Source organism: Podarcis liolepis (genome assembly GCF_965112155.1).
Source record: "Podarcis liolepis genome assembly, chromosome: 10".
Classification (NCBI taxonomy): Eukaryota; Metazoa; Chordata; class Lepidosauria; order Squamata; family Lacertidae; genus Podarcis; species Podarcis liolepis.
Genome location: NC_139562.1, coordinates 49,209,079 through 49,232,274, shown reverse-complemented (window position 1 = coordinate 49,232,274; position 23,196 = coordinate 49,209,079). Strand labels below are relative to the sequence as shown.

At 42.3% G+C, this 23,196-nt stretch overlaps 1 protein-coding gene across 2 annotated transcripts in view; it reads right to left on the bottom strand.

Annotated features, from left to right (window-relative positions):
* Positions 1–23,196, bottom strand: part of NELL2 (neural EGFL like 2) — a 108,746-nt gene that overhangs the window by 34,696 nt on the left and 50,854 nt on the right. For both annotated transcript variants that reach the window (XM_083463450.1, XM_083463451.1), the window contains exons 12-13: positions 19,227–19,355; positions 13,925–14,050 (exon numbers count right to left, since the gene is read on the bottom strand). In XM_083463450.1, coding sequence (XP_083319576.1) covers positions 13,925–14,050; positions 19,227–19,355 — 255 coding nt within the window. The remainder of the gene's footprint in view (positions 1–13,924; positions 14,051–19,226; positions 19,356–23,196) is intronic.

Below are 23,196 nucleotides of genomic sequence, written 5' to 3'. Positions count from 1 at the left end.
AGATACATCACTCTTTTGATGCTTTGGATTGGTAGGTTTCAAACTGTGTTTCAGGGAACCCTGGAGTTCCTCTGAAGCTTATCAGAGGTACTTGAAAGAAAAGATCAGTTATACCAGACAAACTTCATTAAAAGACAGCTTGCCTACTGCTATTGGTCTTTTCCCACAGTGTGCTGCCACAGGGTACGGAGTGTGTACTGGGATATACACTGCAGGGCAAAATCGAAGTCCAATAAAGCCTCCGGCAACCACTTTTTGTGAACTATGGACCTGGAAATGTGCCCCCAAATTGTCTACAATGTGCAAGGATTATATGACAAATGTACCAGAGGCTCTTTGGCTGTTTGATAGATATGAAAAAAATGATCTGAAGGATGCAAGTTTGAAACTGGTTTTAATTAATAGTTAAAACTGTATAACGTATGCAAATATCTCATCAATTTGCAGTATGGAAGTAGCACCTCTTTTTGGGTTGTGGTTCACGACTTCGTAGCACTGAGTGGCTCAGCTGAGAGGATTCCCCCAACACATAACTTGAAATTATGTATGGGTTGGTTTTGCAAACCATGGTTTTGAGGCAATCCTAGTTACATAGTTTGGGCTGATTTTGATATCACAGGAAACTATGGTTATAACCAACAAGAAAACGAAGCTAGAAATCTTCCAGAGGAGGAGGCAGGGAAAGTAAGTTCTCAGTGGTCCAAACAATAGTTTGGAAAATTAGAAAAGGTTGTCTGCAGTTGGTCATTGTGCAACTGCTTCATTTTCATCTGCTTCAGATCATAATTTGGACTTACAAGCCTTTATTTAGTCTTCACCAAACTATATTAAAGAACTCCTGTTTTTGATTCCTGAAGTACACAGTTTAATTACTTTCACCTCAGCATGTATAACTATATTACTATTCATAAAATTACCTAGCTACCTCAGTAATCTTGTTTCACTATATGACTTGGTGACCTCCAGCAGCCATGAACTCCACAGGCTGCCTCTGTGCAGGAAAAAGAAGTGTTTATATAGGATCAAGCTATTAGGAAAGAAAGAGAAGTCACAACTTTGACAATGAGGGCTATGGACATTGGCTATGCTACAGAATTAAACAGATAGGCTTGGCTACTTTTTATCATCATCTTAAGGTTATTGAAATCTAGCTGGGTTCTCTTTTCATGTACTATATCCCATTCGGTGGACTAGTTGGCCTGGTGAAATTTTGTTACCTTTTCTTCCCTTGCAATACTGTCTTGTTTAGATGTGCAAAGACATGGAGGAGCACAGAATTGCAGGTGGTCTTTAATATATTTATTGCAAGGCAAAGGCCTTGAGCTAGAAATGGCAGCTTTGAAATTCAATCATATTTTAAGCTCAGCTGATTCAATTCTCAGCTGTTCTCTTCCACCCACTGGTGCCTGGGGAGCTGTAATCCTATAGCATTACTGGACCATGTCAACTCAGGAAAAGCCAAATCTATAAGCTTCTGCTCACAATGATCATAATCTTAAAAGGACCCCCTTTGCCCAAATTTAGAGGTTATTCAAAGGGGCACCTTTGCCCATATGAACTTCCCTAACCTTCCCAGGCTCTGTTATCTAGTCTCCCTTTACATCAGACTTGTTTGGTATCAGACACAGGGCCTTTTTATGGATGCACTTCAATTATGGAATTTCCTGCCTGGAAAAAAACATTGTAAGTAAAGAAGTAAAACTGGAAATGAGACAGGGAGTGCAGGTAGTTCACTGGGGTGTCCAAGGTAAAAGGGAAAGGCTATTAATTTTGTTAAAGGCATTTTCATTCCTGTCACTCTGCATTGAAATCTTGTCCTCCATCTCCACTACAAACCTCAGAAGAGGGGTGTGTGAATGAAAATGAGATGTGGTGGATTAAAGACTAATGACTCTCCTCCCCTACCTTTTACTGTCCTTGTTTTTGTTTTTATGGCTTGCTTAGGAGAGCAAATAGTGTGAGATTTAAGGTGAGTTCCATTCAGCACTGGGCTGCCATGACCCAACAATCATTCACTAGCTTAAATAACAACCTGAGAAGACCAACATGATGCACTTTACAGGGGCAGGAGGGATCTTATCAATAAATGAGAAGATTGCAAAACTAGTTGGCATATGCTTACTTAGAAGTAAGTCCCACTTAGTTAATTTAGACTTGCTTCCTAAAGGTAAAGGGACCCCTGACCATTAGGTCCAGTCGTGACTGACTCTGGGATTGCGGCAAACCAGAGCAGTGCATTGAAACGCCGTTTAACTTCCCGCCACAGCGGTACCTATTTATCTACTTGTACTTTGTCGTGCTTTTGAACTGCTAGGTTGGCAGGAGCAGGGACTGAGCAATGGGAGCTCACCCCGTCACGGGGATTCAAACCGCCGACCTTCTGATCAGCAAGTCCTAGGCTCTGTGGTTTAACCCACAGCGCCACCCACGTCCCGAGACTTGCTTCCTAGTGGGCTGCAATTCTAAACTTATTTATCTGGGAGGGAGGCTGAAATCTTGCTTGGGAGTAACAGCCATTGAATATTGCAGAGGGCTTCCTTCTAAGCCAGCATTCACAGGGTTATGCTGGAGTGGCCAAAGCCTATCCATGTTCTTCTTGGTAAGAATGCATAGGACTGTGTCTTGAAGCAATCAAAACTACTCACTTCCAGCTTTTACATTCTCCTTGCTGTCATGCATCTAACTGCCAAACGTGCATTACTTAAACAGGTGAAGCTTTTTTTAGATAAGCAGACAGAGCTGGCCCTACCATTAGGCAAAGTGATTCCCTGCCTTGAATGCCTAAATTACTTGGCCAGCTTTCAGTACTACGTGCCTGGACAATTTACCAGGGCTATGGGTCAGGAATGCAAGTGTCTGCCTGCACCTATCTAATGTACGTTGTCCGCATCCTTGAACTAACTGAAATTCTTCCAACATAACTGGACAAAACATTACTTCCTTGTTATTGATTTGGGCTAAACACAGGGGCTGGGAACTAATGCACACATCTAGCTTGACCTTTAGTTACATGCATAGAAATAGAACTTGCGCCTAAATTGCTTCCTACAAACTACAGCTTTCAAGAAGATCAAGTATGGTTTATTTCTTCCTAAGAAATAATACGTTTTTCAGTGATTCTCAGCCTTGGCATAAAAAGGGTTAGGCATTCACAGCTTTTAAAATGGAATTTTCCTCAAAATACACACCACCATCGAGGCAACCACTCTAACAGCTAAATAATGCAACAGAGAGGGGAAAGAGAGAAGAGACTCTTTTTTTTTTTTAATGCTGCAGTGCTCTGGGAAGGGAGCCCATCCATTTTTTACTATACTGCTGTAATGGAATTCTCAGGAGAAAGATGCTTTCTTAAAGATTTCAGGTTGAGTAGACAGTCAGATGCAATAGCTTTATTGCCACAAAAATAGCCAACATTGTTTTTCCAGGCCAAAATTATTGGGTGCGCGGTGCTTTTACTAGTATATTGGTACAATATATCATGTTCCTAACAGAGTCACACTTAAGGTATTGCTAATTCAGGGATGGATGGGGACAACGAGCAAAGGGCTGATTTAAATTTCTGCCACATATAGGTATATTTCGATGCTTACATGAAGAAATAATTAGCTTTATCACTGAGTGATCATATGGATTCCTGAAGGCATTGTCTAAATTTAAAGCAAAGGTCACATTTAAATTAAAACTGCTTAAAACGTAATGCTTGTTGACAGCCTATTTGGATCACATAATGATATAGAGCACATAATAATACTGCAAAGTTAATGAAGTGGTTGTGTTTCCATTAAATGTCTAATACAAACTGCACTCTGCATTTGCTTCACGGCATGCACTTTGAATGATGCACCTAATGTGCTTTCCACATCGCTTCTGAGAAAGCTGTTCAGGTGACCAAGGACATTATTTCCAAACAAAGATTGTATATATTGGTAAGATCTGATCCTGAAATTTACTGGACCAAGAGCTTAGCATACAGATATCCAATCTTGCACCCCCTGAACATATCTCGCCAACAAATGGCAGTCCAAATGGGGAGGCCAGGCAGGCCAAATTTGTCCTGTGAGACAGAGGTTACCCATCACTGCTTTAGGTAAACCCTTTTCCTGCTTCAACCCTCCCTATACTCAGTTGCTTCTAAAGCACATTTATTTTCTTTTCTTTTTTTTCAGAACTAATCAGGAACTCTCAGTAAAGAGGCTCTTTGCCATTGCCTCTCTAAGGAACACAAGACTGTATCTCTATTTCAAAAGCATATTTTGGTGAATTCAAAAGGAACCCAGGGGCAATCAGATGTGGAAAGGGGGAGTTCACCTTGGGGTCAGATAACCAGCCACTATTTTTGACAGGTGAAAAGGTTACCTTTACAAGCTAACTCCCTGTTACTCAGCGTCTATAAGCCTTGCCTGTGACTGTGAACTTAAGAACCACCATACTGGATCAAAGCAAAGGTCATTTATAGTCCAACATCTTGTTCTCACAGTGGATAACCAGATGCCAATGGGAGGCTTGCTAGCTAGACCTGAGTGCAACAGCACTTTCACCACTTGTGGTTCCCAGTAATTGCTCTTCAGAGGCATACTGCCTCCAACAGTGGAGATACAACATATAGTCAGCAGGGCCAGAAGGCATTCATAGCCCTATACACTGTAAATTGGCCTAATCTTTTAAAGCATGGATAGGCAAACTAAGGCCCAGGGCCGGATCCAGTCCAATCGGCTTCTCAATCCAGCCCGTGGATGGTCCAGGAATCTGCGTGTTTTTACATGAGTAGAATGTATCCTTTTATTTAAAATGCATCTCTGGGTTATTTGTGGGGCCTGCCTGGTGTTTTTACATGAGTAGAATGTGTGCTTTTATTTAAAATGCACCTCTGGGTTATTTGTGGGGCATAGGAATTTGTTCCCTCCCCCCCCCAAAAAAAATATAGTCCGGCCCCCCACAAGGTCTGAGGGACAGTGGACCAGCCCCCTGCTGAAAAAGTTTGCTGACCCCTGTTTTAAAGCCATCCAAGTTAGCACCTGTTGTTGTTGCTGCTGCAATTGTTATTATTGCAATTTATTGCCTTACTCTAAGGTCCCAGGACAGGTTACAACAATTAAAACACAGTGTCAATATTAAAAACAGTTTAAAACAATAATTTTTTTCAAAAACAAATACGTGCACTACAGCTTGTGGGGCTGCATTCCATAGTTTATATTAACACCCACATGAATTGTTTTATTTTTATTTATTAAATTTGTATACAGCCCTATACCTGGAAGTCTCAGGATGGTTACAACATAAAATCATAATACAAAAACACAAAATACATAATAAAAACAAAAACAACCCAATAACCCCCACTCTCCCCAACACAGGGCACTGGATGTCAATCAGCCAAAGGGCTGGCTAAAGAGGAACATTTCTGCCTGGTTCCTAAAGGTATATAATGAAGGCACCAGGTGAACCCCCCTGGAGAGAACATTGCACAGATGGGGAGGTATTATTGCAATAAAGACGTTGAACCTAAAGTAATGTAACATTCTGGCATCTTTATAAAATGAATCTACCGTATTTTTCGCTCTATATTGCGTACCGGACCATAGGGCACACCTAGTTTTTTTGGGGAGGAAATAAAGGGGGGGGAATTATTCCCCCCCCCAGCCCCAAAGAGCAAAGAAGCCAAGACAGCCAGCAGGATCCATCCCGCTGGCTGTCTTGGCTGCCTCTTTAGCCACACACAACCTCTCCAGCCGGGAGAGGCTGCGTGCGGCTTTGGCAGAAGCCAAGATAGCCAGCAGGATGGATCCCACTCGCTGTCTTGGCTTCCTTTTTAGCCGCGGGGCTGGGGCGGGGGAAGCCCGAGCTTCCCCCACCCCAGCCCCCAGAACGGGTCAGGGAGCGGGGGCGAGGTGGCGCGCAACCTCGCCTTCGCTCCCGGAGCTTGCTGCTATCAGCAAGCCTTCTGAGCCCGCCAGGAACTCCCGCCGCGCTCCGAAGGCTTGCGGATAGCTGCCTGAAGCCTGGAGAGTGAGAGGGGTCAGTGCGCTCTCCAGGCTTCAGCAAAAGCCTGCATTCACTCCATAGGACGCAAATACATTTCCCCTTCATTTTTGGAGGGGGAAAAGTGCGTCCTATAGTGCGAAAAATACGGTAATTTTATTCAAAAAGGAAGGCGGAAGTGTGAGAATATTTATTTTTCACATTTATCTAATTCCTTAGTCTCAGAATTATTGTAAGTCCAGTAACTGTATCAATTACATCGTTAATAGAGGAACAAGCAGCAGACTACAATACTGACAACCTTTGGCAAGTACTCCTTTGAAAGTCGAGGAGTGGTATCACTCCTTTTCTTTTTTCCATAAACATATGTGCAGATCAATATTTTGCTTGAGAAGCACTGCTTTAAGGAACTCATACTCATCTGTAACCAAGGCCTAAATACACAAAATGATATATTTGCTCTTCTTCATTGATTATTTTTACATGCCATTTTTCTTCCAAGGGAGCAGACAGAATGCTGTGCATGGCTTAGGTGACGAATCAGAAAAAAATCACACTTAAAACCAACCACTGGCTATTCAAGCGAGAAGTAAGAATAAAACCAGAATTCATTTGATTTTGCAGATATTATGCCATGCACTTTCTGTTACCTTCATAGATGTTTTAAAAGAGCATAAATCAAAAACATCAGCAGCATTAAGTGTGTTTTTCATTTTAGGTTTGCATTGGTTTGGAGAATCGGTAGTTTAGGATTTAAAGTTTTTTACAAATTGATTCAGTGTCCATTACATTGACTTTGGCAAAGCAATATTGGCTTTGGTGGTCACTGAATTACACTTTTATAACACTTCAAAGAAATAAAACTGCAAGACATCTGCAATAATTTGCAGGTTTGGATTTGCATATATGTTCATTAAGAGCAAGGAAGCTATTTCCACAAATTATTTCTAAATCAGGTTTACTATCTCTCAGATAAATTTCAGGGGACAGAGGGTGGCGCTGGAGGGAGGGACTGTCGTCGCACCACTCCTTGGCGTGTAGAGTGCCGCAGGGTGCGATACTCTCCCCGACGCTTTTCAACGTCTTTATGCCCCCCCTTGCCCAGCTTGTCTGGAGTTTTGGGTTGGGCTGCCATCAGTATGCTGATGACACACAACTCTACCTGTTGATGGACGGCCATCCTGACTCGGCCCCAGACACACTGATCAGATGTTTGGAAGCTGTGGCCAGATGGTTACGTGGGAGTCGGTTGAAGTTAAATCCTTCGAAGACAGAGGTCCTTTGGCTGGGTCGGGACGATATGGGATTGGGGGGGCAACTCCCATCACTTGTGGGGGCACAATTAGCGCCAGCACCGTCCGTTAAGAGTTTGAGTGTAATCTTCAACACCTGTTTATAAGCTTTAGTTTCCATTCCCAGAATATTCTGCAAGTTTCCATTAATTATTGTGTAGGCCTCACTAGCAACCTGTAGCAAGACCTGTTTGATACTTTGAAGACCTGATGAGCCATGGATATCTGCAATCAATCTTCCAGAAAGCCAGTAGGCCCCTAAATCCTACACTATCACAATGTTTTTAATATGTCGGTAGATAGAAGTAATTAAATATGTATGTAACTTTGGCTAAATCAGATCCCAAATTAATTTTCCTGAAATTAATTCTTCTCAGTCCAATCCAGGTATTATTTAATATGACATTTTAACAAAATCACTGGCCCCCCAAAAAGCAATATTTCATTAATAAACATACACATTGATTAAGCGATGAAAACCATGAATAAAAATACATATCTAAGAGGAAAGTCGTTTTTCCAAGGAATCAATCCAATTAATTTGAGATCTACCTATCTATACAATGTCAGATGTTCTTAGCATTTATCTTCATTACTAAGCTGTGTGAGATTTTCTAAAACCCTGAAGATCAAAGGGGGGAAAGCATGTTGCAGCTGGTAGGTTCATTGCTCAGTGGACTGAAACAGAGCAAATGACACAATTACCTGCTGTAATTACTGTTACTGACAATATATTTTCCCCTGGTGATCACTTTATGAGACTCTGCTTCTTATCTTGTCAGTGCAATCCTAACCTCAACGTGCTTGTAATATCGTTATGCGGATACTGATTTCCTGAAATCCCATTAATTAAAGACCAATACTGATGAAAGCCATGTAAATTCACTGCTTTTTAAACAAACAAATTCCTATCATTTTAACATCAATTTGCAAGCTAATTAGCCATCATCTATTTTCATCTGACATGTCATTGGGGTTATGAACACAAACAATACAAAGACTTTACATGTGAATGAATGGTAAAGACCAAAAGAAATTAGCTAAACAAATGTTTATGTATAAGAAAAAATCCTGTTTAAATATGATCTCTCCATTGAGGTCAAACCATTGTTTATTGTCTCATCATGCTTTCTTAGCTTAGCGCTATTGAATTCAGACAAAATTCTACATATTTATACCAGGAATGGAGAATCTCTGGCCTTCAGATATTGTTGGACTACAACTCCCACCATTCCTGACTATTGGCCATGCTGGCTAAGGCTGATGTGAGTTGGAACCTAGCAAAATCTGGAATGTACGTATGTTCAAAGTACTTTATACTGAATCCACACATGCACAAAAAATATTCAAAACAAATTTATCCTCAGAGAGCCAGTGTGTTGTGGGGGTTACAGTTTTTAACTAGGACTTGAGAGGCCAGGGTTCAAATTCCCCCCTCAGCTATGAAGTTCGCTGGATGATTTTTGGCCAGTCACATACCTTCCACCATCCCATTGATCAATTGAGACACTCATAATTTTTTGGTCCTGAGCTCTCGTGGAGCAAGCTGATTTTGAAGGAATGGGTTTCTGTGCAGTCAGTTTGAAACAGGACCCAAAACCCCCCTTTTATTCTTTCTCCAAGGGAGCATTTCTAAAATGCATTAACTTGAGCTGTTGAGCAAATGCATAACAAGAACACAGCTGTATAAACAAGGCTCTCTCCTTTATCAGTCTGTGACAGCAATGGATGACCTTGGCTGTTCCAGTGGAGTAGGGATGACACGTCTAGGTCTTATCTTACATCCTAACCACACTCTGACGCACAGACCTAGTCTGGGAACAGCGCCAGAGTGTGTTCTTGGAGTTGGTGACCTCCTGCTCCAAGATAAGATTATGGAACAGGAATTCCCTTTTATGGTCAGGAGTACAGGAAGGAAAACCCTTTTATGGTTAAGAGTACCAGAGCAGGAACATCTGTGATGTCAACCTGCGTGTACAAGCTGACGTGGCTGGATTCCTGGGGAAGGGGGAGAGGGTGCCTGGAGGATATATATACTGCATGAAACTTCTCATTTCTTTGGACTTGCTGTGGACTGACCACACAAGTGCCTTTCTGCTGCTCCGGAGAGCAGAAATAAAGAACTCTTTCTCTGAACCAACCCTCGGTGTCATTTGACTTCCTTCCTCCCGTCCGGGAGCAACGCAGAGCCCACCAATCGGTAAAGTCTAATGAGGCTACAATTTGTGCCAGCGCGTAAGACCAAAAACAAGTGTCTTTTGGTCCAGTGCTCTGGTGCAAACCAGCTGACTCGTGCCAGAGCACTGGACCAAAAAAAAATACCCAGGACATTCCAAGATGTCCCACTCAAGTGGGATGGTTGAGGGGTATGCAGTTACTGATTTTCTCAGGCTTGCATATAGGGATGTAAGGATAAAAGGATGGGTATGCAAACCCTGTACTCCACCTTGAGCTTCCCAGAGGAAAGGCAGGGTGTAAAGTATAGTAAGTAAACAAATGGCCACAGATTTTATCTGCCTACAGCTTCTCCTGCCTTCACAGCCTTAGACAGCAGCCCCAGAGCAATATCTATTCCAACTTTGTGCTATCCCTCATCTCAGTCCAGATGGACCTCCATTATACCTTCCTATTTTCTGATGATAGTGTCAGATTTTACGTTTTATGTGTTATGACACATTTCTACAAAAAAGGGTACCGGTATCTGAGGGAATCTTTGGAGCATTCTACAGCTTAAGTAGATCACAGTGACTTGTTTTTCTTGCATACATGTCCAAAAGCCCATCTGTTGTGATAGCTAGGAAGTACAAACTTCAGCAGCTCCACTAGTGTGGATATGTAGTCCCAGTCTTGCCACTATCCTGCCTTACTTGTAAACAGTAGGGACACCCAAATGGGCTGCTGCTGATTAACAGGAATGTGTCACCATCATGATCATTGGATTACAATGCTTGAGATGACACACACACACCATTTTCAAATGAACATGAAACCATAATGAAATTAGTAAGGGGTTTTATAGCAGCAGAATGTGAAGTAGCATTTGAAGTGTCAGATGAGCACATTTGCCAGAAACTCAGAATAAATTACCAGGCAACTAGTGATCTTTGTTGGCATTTAAAACAGACATTAAGAGATGTCAGAGATAATAAGGCCATATTGTTTAAACGCTGCATTGTTTAACATTAACTGTATGCGCAAACACACTCAATATGAGTTTGAAGAGTCACTTTGCAATTTTATTCTAAAGGACAAAAAAATAAAAACCCCACTTCTGACAAATGAAAGCAGTCTGTGTACAGTGGTGCCTCGCAAGACGAAAATAATCCATTCTGTGATTCTCTTCGTCTAGCGGTTTTTCGTCTTGCGAAGCAAGCCCATTGACGGATTAGCGGATTAGCGCTATTAGCGGCTTTTAGCGGCTTATCTGCTGATCGGATCAGCTGATAAGCGGCTTAGCGGCTTTGGAAAGGGGGGGAGGGGGAAAAACCCGCAGGAACTCGCAAGGCATTGTCGTCTTGCGAAGCAAGCCCATAGGAAAATCGTCTTGCGAAGCACCTCCAAAACAGAAAACTCTTTCGTCTAGCGAGTTTTCCGTCTTGCGAGGCATTCGTCTTGCGGGGCACCACTGTATCAATATCTTAACCAAAGAACTGACAAACTTATCATACTTTTGTATGCAGCCCCACAACCAAGGGGCTCCCATGCAAAACAAACTGATTCTACGAATGCGGGTGGCTGCTGAGTGAAAGTACTCATCCGAAAACATGGCTGACACCAACCATAAGTTCAGCAGTTTGTGCTAAAGGCTCTCTCTCCACACACACAAACACACACACATATGTAAATTGTGATAATTATTACTCCCTTGCAGGTCAACAATACCATTTTTAAAGAATCCATTCAACAGTTACTAATCTAAACAATGTCTCAGTCCTGTATCTTAAAAGTGTATCATTGCACTGGCTAAAACGTATTATTCTTGCCCTTTTCATTCCTGTTCTCCACAATTTATGCAAGCGCCCACATGGAAAACCTGCTTTTTAAAAAATTGCCTGCTTTGCTCAAAGCTCTTCTCTCCCACTTATTATTATTATTATTTGCCTCACTGGGGGACAGCTGGTTTCTACAGCTCTCACCTTCCCTATTGTGTGCAGATTTATAGGGTGTTCCTTCATTTGGCAAGTACCAGACAGAAACCCTTAGAGACCTAAACTTGCATTAAAGCTGGCTGTGGCAGTGAACAAGACGGCATCTGGGTTCCAGAACAGCTTGATTAATAGGTATGGGGGCAGAGAGAGCAGGTGTGTTAACAAGACAAAGAAAGAAACAGGTCCCGTTATAATTGGATGCTATAAACAGCTGCTCCCAGCTGCACTGGGCTTGGGAAGAAAAAATGAAATTAGGAAACATTGGTTTTTTTAAAAAAAATAAAAGGTTTGGGTTTCATTTAAAAAAAATGGAAGTATGAAAAACCACCCTCTTTGCTTTCCATTAATAATGCTACTAGATTTAACAAAGATTCTATGTTCAGGATTTCACAAGTATAGCATGCTGACTTTTGCAGCTTTTCTGGTAACCTTGTAGCATAGCAACAAGCTTGGGACCAATCTAAAAGGCCACCTCTGCAACTGTTCCTGTTCTCAACTATGAAGAACTGTGCATCTGGTTTGACATCATTCACTTTAATATGTTGATGAGGAAGAAGTATATTTATGTAACATTTTTGCAAATGCTACTTTGATGTATTCTGCAAAACATAAGGTCAAAGGCATTTGGTACTCTCAAATGGAACTGCTCTTCCTTTTCAGTAATCATTGTAAACACGGATCGTGGTTGTATTTGTAAATGCTCTCAGTCGTCATTAAGCAAATTGCAGCATAATAGCTGCTTAAAAACTTCTCTTATAATTTAATCTCTTCACAGCCATAACAGTTTTATTGTTGTGTTACCAAGATTTATAGTTTATATGAAAATAACTTGCAGTTCGTAACCAAATTTATATTTCAGTTTGAGTTAAGGAACTTCTAATGAGTTCCAACAAACTACCATTTCAAGTGTTGTATTATTTTCATTTCAAGTCACTTATTCAATTCAGCTTATAATTGCTTCTAGGCAGTTTAAAGGAAACAAGTATAGGGTTCAATTTATTGATGGTTTGTGAAACCAGTAAATGAGTTATATATATTATTAGCTTTCCACAGCAACATATAATTGTGATATCACAGAAACATATATCTATGCAATTAAAAGCAAGTATGCAAATAATTTACTAATTGATCTCATGATCTGCACAACTGCAGTCTATATGGAACACCACTGTGCCCCTCAGGGCAGACCTATAAAGGACTCATAATGGTGGTATTAGATGATGACATCATCACACATGCATGATATACAATCTGGTATAACCCAGATAAGGCTATAGTATGCGCATATACTAGGGCTGTGCACTGGATTTGTTACATCCTATACTAAACAGGAAGGGTGGGATCCAGGCTTCACCGGGGTTAGGTGGAAACAGCCCTGGATCACCCCACATCAGGCTGCCTGGAGAAACCTGGGGCTGTCAGAGGGAGGTCCGTCAGTGAAAAAAAGGAGAGGAAGACAGATTCCATGTATTCCCTCACAGGGAAAGCAGACCCTAAGCAGGATTGAGTCATCTGCTCACCAGTTGGTGAGTGGAGGACTCAATCCTGCTGGTTGCAGGAATCTGTATTGCCAGCATGTTTCCACAGAGAAGGTTCTGGGGAGACAGCACACAGCAGGATTGACCCCTCTTACTTCCAGTGTAGTCAGGGGAAGAGGAATAAGATGCAATGTTTCCTTCTGCCTCCCCCCTCCCAATTAAAAACCTAATTAAACATTTGCCCTGCCACCAAATTGATTTGGGGCTAGATTCACGGTAGCTGTCGCTTAGGAAACTTTTTAAATGAACTAACTTTCTTACTTCCTTCCAGCAGATCCTGGAAGGAAGTAAGAAAGTCTGGGGTCTGCTTTCCCTGTGAGTGCACTAGATGGGGTTAGGATAAACTGGAACTGACTCTCCACTAAGCTGCACTCTGTAGTGGACTCTACTGCACCCAACAAGGCAGGAAGCTACCACCAGCCTACTTAGGCACCCTTGCACCCTTCACAAGGAGCTGAATTGGCATCCTCTGTCCCTTGCTCCCTTGTCAGAGGAGCCTACATGTATTGCCCAGCCACCCAGAGCAGTGGAGGAAAGAGCTTGAGAACCACACAAGCAGCCACTCCGAGCCAGAGCTAAGAGGCACAATTTTTGCATCCCCCTGGGCAGGGGCCAACCTAGCCAACCCCTAGGTACACCCCTGGCTACTGGTTGTTCTCCTCAAAAAAGGGTGTCTTGGGGCAAGGCAGGCACTGGTGACTTTAAATCTGTTGGAGCTAAAGCCGTTTGGGCTTTTCAGCTATGCCAGCCTGGGGGGGTTTTGCAGCAAAACAAGAAGACGAAAGCGTTCCCACCTTCTGATGTGGCCAGGCTAAAAAGCAGGATTTGTGATGTGAACAGCTATGACACCACTCCATTCTGCCGCTTCCCATTCAGGAATTAAAAGTGCTGTTATCCATAAGCAAAGCAGCGTTTTCAATACATTGGAAATATGGAGACTTTTCACTGACTAACTGCTGTCTCTTACCTGTACATGAGTAATCATCAATCCTGATGTAACCTGTTTTACAGATGCACATGAATGATCCTGGTGTGTTTACACACATGGTATTTTCCCGACAGTAATGCCTTCCTTCAGCACATTCATCAGCATCTGTGGACAGAGCAACGAGGCCAATTGAGCAAGTACTGCTGGGGTTTCCTTTTATTTACACAGACTAGAAAGCAGCTTGCGTTTGGCTCTGCTTTTTACATTACTCATAGGACCAGGTTGCAACAACCCAAATCACCAGTTGTGATGCATTGATTCATAGATGCAGCCAGCTTTACCTTTCGCAAAAGCTTTAAAAAATTGTTTTATAATTATGAATATAAGGGAGGAAAACATATCTAAACAATGACATTTAATACAACTATTTTTATAATTATTGCTGTTGGTAGACTTTAAAAAGTTTAATTGGCAGATTAATCAAGCAAAGCATCAGTTGATTTATCTGGAGGACACAGAATTGAAAATTAAGCACATATTTACATGTTGAAACTATTGTAGAGTTTCAGTTAGAAGATAAAAACTAAAGCATCAAAGATGGTCTTCTAACACTACTTCATACTTCATAATGAAGAGTATTCATTAAGGCAAAATGCATAATAATAATAATAATAATAATTTATTATTTATACCCCACCCATCTGGCTGAGTTTCCCCAGCCACTCTGGGCGACTCCCAATCAAGTGTTAAAAACAATACAGCATGTGTAAATAGTGGCTGTCCCCCCCCCCCCCTTAATACATACTCACTGTGGACTTTTGTTGTGTTCTACTCTTACAAGGGTCTCCTGTCTCAGGCTCTTATGCCAGGGGTTGGAACCTTATTCTGCCTAAGTGGCACATTCCGTGATGGGCAATCTTCTAGGGGTCACATGGTCTCCCAAGACCAGAAGAGGTATGAAGAGGGTGTAGCAGAGACAGATGCATCAACAGAATCTCAGATTGCCTTGGGAGAACCCAGAGGAAGATGAGGCAGCTTAGGCCTTCCCTGTGGGAAGGCAGGGACCTTCAGTCCTCACAACTGCCTCATTGGGGCAAGACCTATCAAGAAGAGTTGCTGTGCTCACTAGGCCTGACCTCTTGAGCTGTTTGCTTCTTTGAATAAAAAGTTGTGGTGTCATGTGAGTTATTACTGATCTGCTCCTGTCACTTGCCCCTGATATCTACAAACACCTCCATACTCCACCTTGGCAAGCAAGATACATTATCACAGTTCAAGGACACACAGTGGCTAGATAAAAGCATTCAAAGAGGGTGTGTAGCAGGACCAGCCAAAGCAGCAGAAGAAAACCTGCTTTCTGAGTGATTTCATCCATTCACATGATATCAAGCATCCTTTCTGTTCCTAGTGGCTGCAATACATAGGGCACTAATGGTTATTGTTCTCTGGGACTGTCTCTGATCACTTGAAGATACCTCAATATAAACGTACAGTGGTACCTCGGGTTACATACGCTTCAGGTTACAGACTCCGCTAACCCAGAAATAGTACCTCGGGTTAAGAACTTTGCTTCAGGATGAGAACAGAAATTGTGCAGCGGCGGTGCAGCGGCAGCAGGAGGCCCCATTAGCTAAAGTGGTGTTTCAGGTTAAGAACAGTTTCAGGTTAAGAACGGACCTCCGGAACGAATTAAGTACATAACCAGAGGTACCACTGTAAACTGATACATATCTTGCCACTTCTTTCTTCATCTCTTCAGCAGCTGACCTTTCCAAAATGCCAAGCTTTGAAGAAATACATGCTCAGTGAGACAGCCATGGTTATTTTGAACTGTGTCTATGTCCCAGGAGGCTGCTCTCCTCTCAACTAGGTGTAGCATAGGAACACAGGACTGGGATTTTGGAAACTGAACTCTGCTGGAGCAAATTGTGTGCCAGCTTTCAGACTTTGCAGGCATCTATTAGAACCCCTGGCATCACCAACCGTATCATGTTGCAAGAATCTTTAAATTAAATCAATCAGGAATCACAAACTAATACTGAGTGTGAGCTCCTTAGAACTGCTTTTTGTGAAGTAGTACACCCAGCCTTTAAAATAAAATAAAATCCAGCCATCTATTTATTTCAGCTAGTAAATAAAACCTGACCTAATTTTGGAAGATATGGGCAGAAATTTACCACCGGTTGAATGTCCTCATTAAATTTTAAAAGATAACTCTGCACAGCAGTCAACTGAAAATGATGTTTATTCTGTCAGAAATATGTACTCAGAATCACCATAAACCTTTAAAAAGACATCAGTAAAACAATCACACTGCCTCCCATTATAAAGGACAAATTTGTCAAGAAATACTGTACTACATAGAGCAAATGGGGTTTCGAACAGCATAGAGATTGCCTTCCAGGGGTGACACCTCGGCCCCCTAGAGTTGGAGCACCTGATGCCTACTGAAATTAATGGCTCAATTCCCATGCATTTCAGTGGAGTTTCTATCTATTTTATTTTTAATTAAGACATAACATTGTGAATATCTAAAACAAGCTACTGTAGCAACAGTTCTGAAAATGTTCCCCTCCCCCCTTTGCACAAATTAACAATTGCTTGATGGCAGTGTACGTAATGGGATTTTGATTCACCTTCTTATGATCTGTAGTATGAGAAAGCAAGAGATTGTGCCAGATTACAAGTAGCTGTTAAAAAATGGAAGGGGCAAATTTATTCACAGCACCTAATTAGCTAAGGAGGCAGGTGAATACAGATGTTGCCTTAGAAGATATGACAGCTAACAGCAAGAAAAACAGAAGTGGGCATTTAATAACAAGGAGCTCTCAACAAGGTAATCAGAAGTAGGGATGCAGTAGAAATTTGGTTCAATTTATATTTAATTGAACAGAAACATAGCTATCCTCTGACATTCACAGTTCTCCAATTTTTGAAAGGAAATACCCCAGCCAAAGAAATTGTACAAAAGTACATAGGTCAGAGGAAAGTTTCCACAAAAATGGGTAATTAGTGAAAATAACATAGAAAAATGCACACTATTAGGAGAAATTGCTTGCAAAAATGTGTATAATACGTAATGCATATAATACGTAAGATGGCATATTGAAATGTGTATTAGCAGAAATGTACATTAAAATAATGAACAGAAAATACTGAAAAGAAAGCAATATGAAAATATACACTGAAAATATAAGAAACTGGGGGAAACCAAAATTGCCCAATTTGTCCATTCTATTCAGAAACTAGAGCTAATGAAAGTTAAGGCAGTAAATATCACTTACTATACCAACTTCAAATCATCCAGATTTACTGGGAGAAATTCCCACTTAAAGAAATAAGACATGCTCCTATGCAAATATCCTTAGCATCCTTTGCTGATTTTTGGAGATTTTGTTATGCAATCCTTTCTTAAAAAGCCAACAAGCATTTCAAAACCATGACTAAATTATCAACTCTACAGGTGATACAAGTCTTGCCAGTGTTTTCATTGGCATGTTTGATTTACCTCTCATCTCTCACTGAATCTTTAGAAAATGCTTCATTAGTGGAAAAATAGGTTTACCATTTGCCTTCATGGCTGGCAATCAAGCACATTCCTTTATTAACAATCTCAACAGCCGCAAACAATTATAACTGTATAATATAGACCACACGCAGTGCAGCCCTATGTATCTCTACTCAGAAGTGAACTTCAGCTTTATAGTGCAGAAAGCATTTTGACAGTGACTACAACTGCAGCCTCTGGGTATGAGGAACCCTTTGGCCATCCAGATGTTGCAGAACAGCAGCTTCCATCAGTGCCAACAAGCATGACCAATGACCATGGATTAAGGGTGTTCAACAACATGGGGGGGGGGCGCAAAGGTTTTCTACAAGTGCCATAAAAATACCCAACCTATTCCAGGATTGCAACGATAAAAAGGTAAAGGTAAAGGGACCCCTGGCCATTAGGTCCAGTCGTGACCAACTCTGGGGTTGCGGCGCTCATCTCTCTTTACTGGCCAAGGGAGCTTCCGGGTCATATGGCCAGTATGACTAAGCCCTTCTGGCAAACCAGAGCAGCGCACGGAAACGGCGTTTACCTTCCCGCCGGAGTGGTACCTATTTATCTACTTGCACTTTGACGTGCTTTCGAACTGCTAGGTTGGCAGGAGCAGGGACCGAGCAACGGGAGCTCACCCCGTCGCAGGGATTTGAACCGCCAACCTTCTGATCGGCAAGCCCTAGGCTCTGTGGTTTAACCCACAGCGCCACCCGCGTCCCGATTGCAACGATAAAAGCCAATAATTATTTTATTTGTCCTGAAAAGTAAAACCAATTATTTTGTTCATGCTTAGCTACATTTTAATACCGATCTTGCAAATAAAGCTTTCAAATGCAATTATTTTCCAGCTTCACCTGACAAAGTAATTGCTTACAGATTTGTAATTAATGGAGAAGGAAATATTTAGTTACATGCTGTTCTACTTCAGCATGCCCTGCCAGGAGGAAATGGTGGTGGAAAAGGAAGATAATGGATATCTCTCATAATTGCAATGCCTTGGCATTTTTCTGTTTCAGCGTATTCAGGTGGCCAAACATAGCAATAATGTTTCTCCATATGATAGCCAAGTATATGAGAGGTGGTTCGTACAAGCACCTACACATCCTCCATATTCAATACTTGCTGACTCACAGCTGAACTCATTCCATCAAAAGGCATCAGGCAATAACTGGAATACCTTAGAATGTGTGTCATCTGGCCTTGATCACAAACTGGCCTGGAACTTTGAAGAAACTGTAAAAGCAACAATGTGCTTTCCAGCACATCAGCCTGTAGCTGGCCAATGAGAACAACCAACTTTCCCCACCCCATGGGAACAATGCTACATCTTTTGGACGGGATGTTTGTTAGTAAAATGATGCTTACCACAAGATATTTAAATCTATCTCCTGTTGCTTACTTTATACAACCTTTAAGGTAACATAAATATACCTGGGGATTAATGAAGAGGTGTAACAACTCAGGAGTTATATTAAAATGACACGATATTTGAATTTTAGCTTATCTGAGTGAGATTTGAATGGGGGAAAGTACATACTGTAGTAATATATTAATTTCCAAATCAAGAATTCAGTTGTATTAACATATTACTTTGACACAGATCAGATTATTATTTTTAGGAAAGGGAGAACCTTAATTGGAGAGATAATTACTTCAGCTGATTAATATGCTTTAAATTAAATCCCCTGAATTTAATGAGCCCATCACTTTGACAAGTTGTGAATTAATACATACTTTTTGCAGTAATCCACACTAATTATTATACCTGAAACAGATTTATTTACAAAGCATTACCTTCACAGTATGCATTGTCCTCTCGGAGAGCTCGGAATCCATCTCGGCAGCTACAGACAGCCCTGTCTTCAAGGTTCCTGCAGAAAGAATTCTCCAAGCACTTGTGTCCTTCAGAGCAAAAGTCATGGCCTAAAAGTAAGTAACAATGATGCTTAGAAATGCTAAACAACTGAAGTAGGCTATTCAGTTCCTTCTGAAGTCAGCAGCACAATTCCAACCAATTTTAACCTTCTAGGATTGAGGCTTACGTATATCCATTCATTGTCTTTCTTGGGCCACATGGCCATTTCTGTATTTGCGTGTCGAGACCCCGCAGCCACCCCCTCAGAGAGCCAGTGTGGTGTAGTGGTTAAGAGCGGTAGTCACGTAATCTGGGAAACCGGGTTCGTGTCTCCGCTCCTCCACATGCAGCTGCTGGGTGACCTTGGGCCAGTCACACTTCTGTGAAGTCTCTCAGCCCCACTCACCTCACAGAGTGTTTGTTGTGGGGGAGGAAGGGAAAGGAGAATGTTAGCCGCTTTGAGACTCCTGAAGGGGAGTGAAAGGCGGGATATCAAATCCAAACTCTTCTTCATTGGAAATAACTCACACAAGGACACAGATATTAGGTTTATGTTATTGGGCAAATTTTGGCCACAACTTTATTGAATTACAGAATGTGAGCAGTATTGGCTTAGGCATTGATTGGACCCAACTATATCTGACTCCTGCCCATGTGCAGGAAGTCTGGTAAGGGTAAACCACTGGTAGGAGGAGCCCTGTCGATGCGAACCAACTCAAGCTCCCCCTGGTGTTCCCATTGGGGTCATGTCAAGGCCCTAGCCCCCCAGCCAGGCTTCAGACAAGATCAGCACCCCCAGATTTCTTTAACAGAATACCCTTAAGCATGGAGGGGCAGGTGATAGCCACACCTCCCCTCCCCCACACAAGGTCAAACAATGCCTAACCGCAACCCTAACAAAGTTGTGACAATTGCTACGAGGTAGGCGAAAACCAAGTGGACAGTGCCAATTTGCCAAGTGGAAAAAATTCCTACCAGGCCCCTCGAACAACCAAGGCGACCAACCGAGGTCCATAGCAAGGCCAGTGCCTAACCTGTGAAATAGGGAGGAAGGGTGGGTGATTGAGGAAGCGAGCCAAAGAGGAAGTCCTCTGGCTCGCTCCTCGGTTTAAACTGTCCCGGCCACACGCCACCGACCAGCGGATTGGCTGGCCGGATTCTGACGTGGCCGGGATCCCCAGGCGACGGGAGACAAAGTCCCCCGCATCCCGGTGAGTAGTGGGTGGCCACGCAGTCCACCGCAACTCCTCCCCACTAGGAAGTGGAGCAGATTTTAAAAAAGACTTCTCAAATATATATTCGGTAGTGGCTGCCAGGGCAGGGCAGTATTACTCACTTGGCTTTCTAATGGCATTCACTGCTGCTGGGTACTGAGAGTGGAAGAGAGGCAGCAAGGAGCTTGGTGTGGTGCAGATGCAGCAGCTGAACCATTCCACACCATACCAAACTCCCCACTGCCTCCAGCTCCTCTCACTTTCCCTCTTGGTACCTGGCAGCAACACATGGCACTGAGAAGCCAAGTGAGCAACAATGCCCCACCAGCTGCTATATGAATTTTGCTCTTGATACCTAGAGCCTAGCACCTCATCAGCAGGACCAGTGAGTAGTTTCTTCCTCAACAACCATTATAGTTTACAACCACTATCATTTTCAAGTACTTAGGAGCAGTGTTTGCTAACATGGTGCCCTCCAGGTTTTCTGGACCACAACTCCCATTAGCCCCAGCTAACAGAGCACTGAGACCTGCAGGTACAGGGTGGTATACAAATTTAATAAATAATAATAATGGTCCAAAAAAACTACACAGGTTGGCAAAGGCTAACTTGAATATGATTATCAAAACACTTGAACTGGTGGTTGCCACTGTGGGAACCAAACCAAGGCTTCTAAAGATCAAGAGGAAAATTTATGTTCAACTGACCCAGATCAATGCTATCATCATTATAATCTAATAGGTAAAAAAGGTAAAGGACCCCTGGGCAGTTAGGTCCAGTGAAAGGCAACTATGGGGTTGTGACGCTCATCTCACTTTCAGGCCAAGGGAGCCAGTGTTTGTCCACAGACAAGTTGCCAGGTCATGTGGCCAGCATGACTAAGCCACTTCTGGCGCAACAGAACACCATGACAGAAACCAGAGTGCACGGAAACTCTGTTTACCTTCCTGTCGCAGCAGTACCTATTTATCTACTTGCACTGGCATGCTTTCAAACTGTTAGGTTGGCAGGAGCTGGGACAGAGCAATGGGAGCTCACTCCATCATGCAGATTCAAACCGCTGACCTTCTGATCAGCAAGCCCAAGAGGCTCAGTGGTTTAGACTACAGCACCATCCGTGTCAGGTATATAATCTAGTTAAATAGCATAGGTGAATTCAACTATCTGTCCTTAATTAACAGTTACCACCTCTTGACAATGGCCAACGCTAAAGAGAAATGTAATAGTTTTAGTGTTTTGAAGTGCAAGGCACCAGTTTTAAGCCTTATCCAGCCGTAAATCTCTGAGGGCAAGTCACTATGGGCAAGTGCAGAAAACATTTATGGGGGGGGGTGTAACTTATGGGCGGTATGCATGTGATGTCACCTGCAACATCCTTCTAAGTGGTGGATTCTCTCTCCTCCCACCTCTTACATTCCTGGATTTCTCATTGTGTTCAAATGTTCAGTAAAATGGTCCTCAACACTTGGCAGGATGTGACAGCCATGGTCAGTGCAAGTGATTCACAAGCAGAAATTGTCAGCTGCCATTGTGGGACAATAATACTGCTTACCAGAAATGACTCGGAAACTGTATGTTGTCTGCCCAGCCACCTCCTGGGCTCCTCAGCAGGGGTAGCCAGCTAATTAGTAGTTAATTCCGAAGCAAGAATGTCTACGAAGAACCATTCTTTGTTCCCAATCTGTATGTCACCCTCAGCATTTATGGCTTTTCTATTTGCTTATGAATAGCAGTATTTGGTCCTATGGCAGCCTTTGTCCTGTTCTGTCTTCCCTCACAAAGGAGCCCTAGTTAAGGACAAAGTATTAGCCTTAGGCTAGACTTTTCCCGGCTTCTATCAGTTTGTGTCAGAACCTGAGCATCACAGGAGATGGCGGTTACATTTTCATTATTGATCAATATGCTCCTTGTGGCTATGCAGCACTATAAGAGAGCAAGTACAGGAGATTAATTATATACTAATTTAGGCTTTCAGAGATAAGATCTGTAGGCAGCTCCTGACGGGCAAATTCAAGCTGCCCCACACACAGACAGACATGGGAATGTTCTGATAACAAGCATGAAACCTGCCAATTACACTTCTCAAGCCTGTGTGGTCTCCATGAATAATCAAGAAATATCGTAATGAACATATCCCTCGGAGCCATTTAAATAATTTAAATCCATCCGTGAAAATGTCCTTTTGAGTTTATTTCAATAGATAGGATAGCCAGGATCTTATCCAGTTTCTGTCATATTCTTTCATCTAATTTTTATGTCTGGTTTCACTAATTACATACTTGGTGCCTGGATAACCCAGGAACCGAATGTGGCTCTCTTTTTCGAAACACAAGTATATGGTGAAACCCAGGAGACTGGGAACTTGTTTCATATTTGAAATGGTTTATCTATTAGAAAAACCAGAAGAGTGTGTGTGTGTGTGTGTGTGTGAGAGAGAGAGAGAGAGAGAGAGAGAGAGATGCAACTGCTCACAGCTTTGAAGGAACCAATATCGCCCTGGATGAGAACAGCAGACAAGAAAACCCCAGAGAATACCTTTATCTTTTACCCTGCATTGCAAATCAGGGCACACACCATCTGTTCAAAGTGCCATGTGATAAATGTGAGACTATAATCCTCCGTATTCCTTTAACTCTCCATAGTGAACAACATTAAAGTGGGAATTCGGTGTTCTATCAGCAAACCAAACCATGTT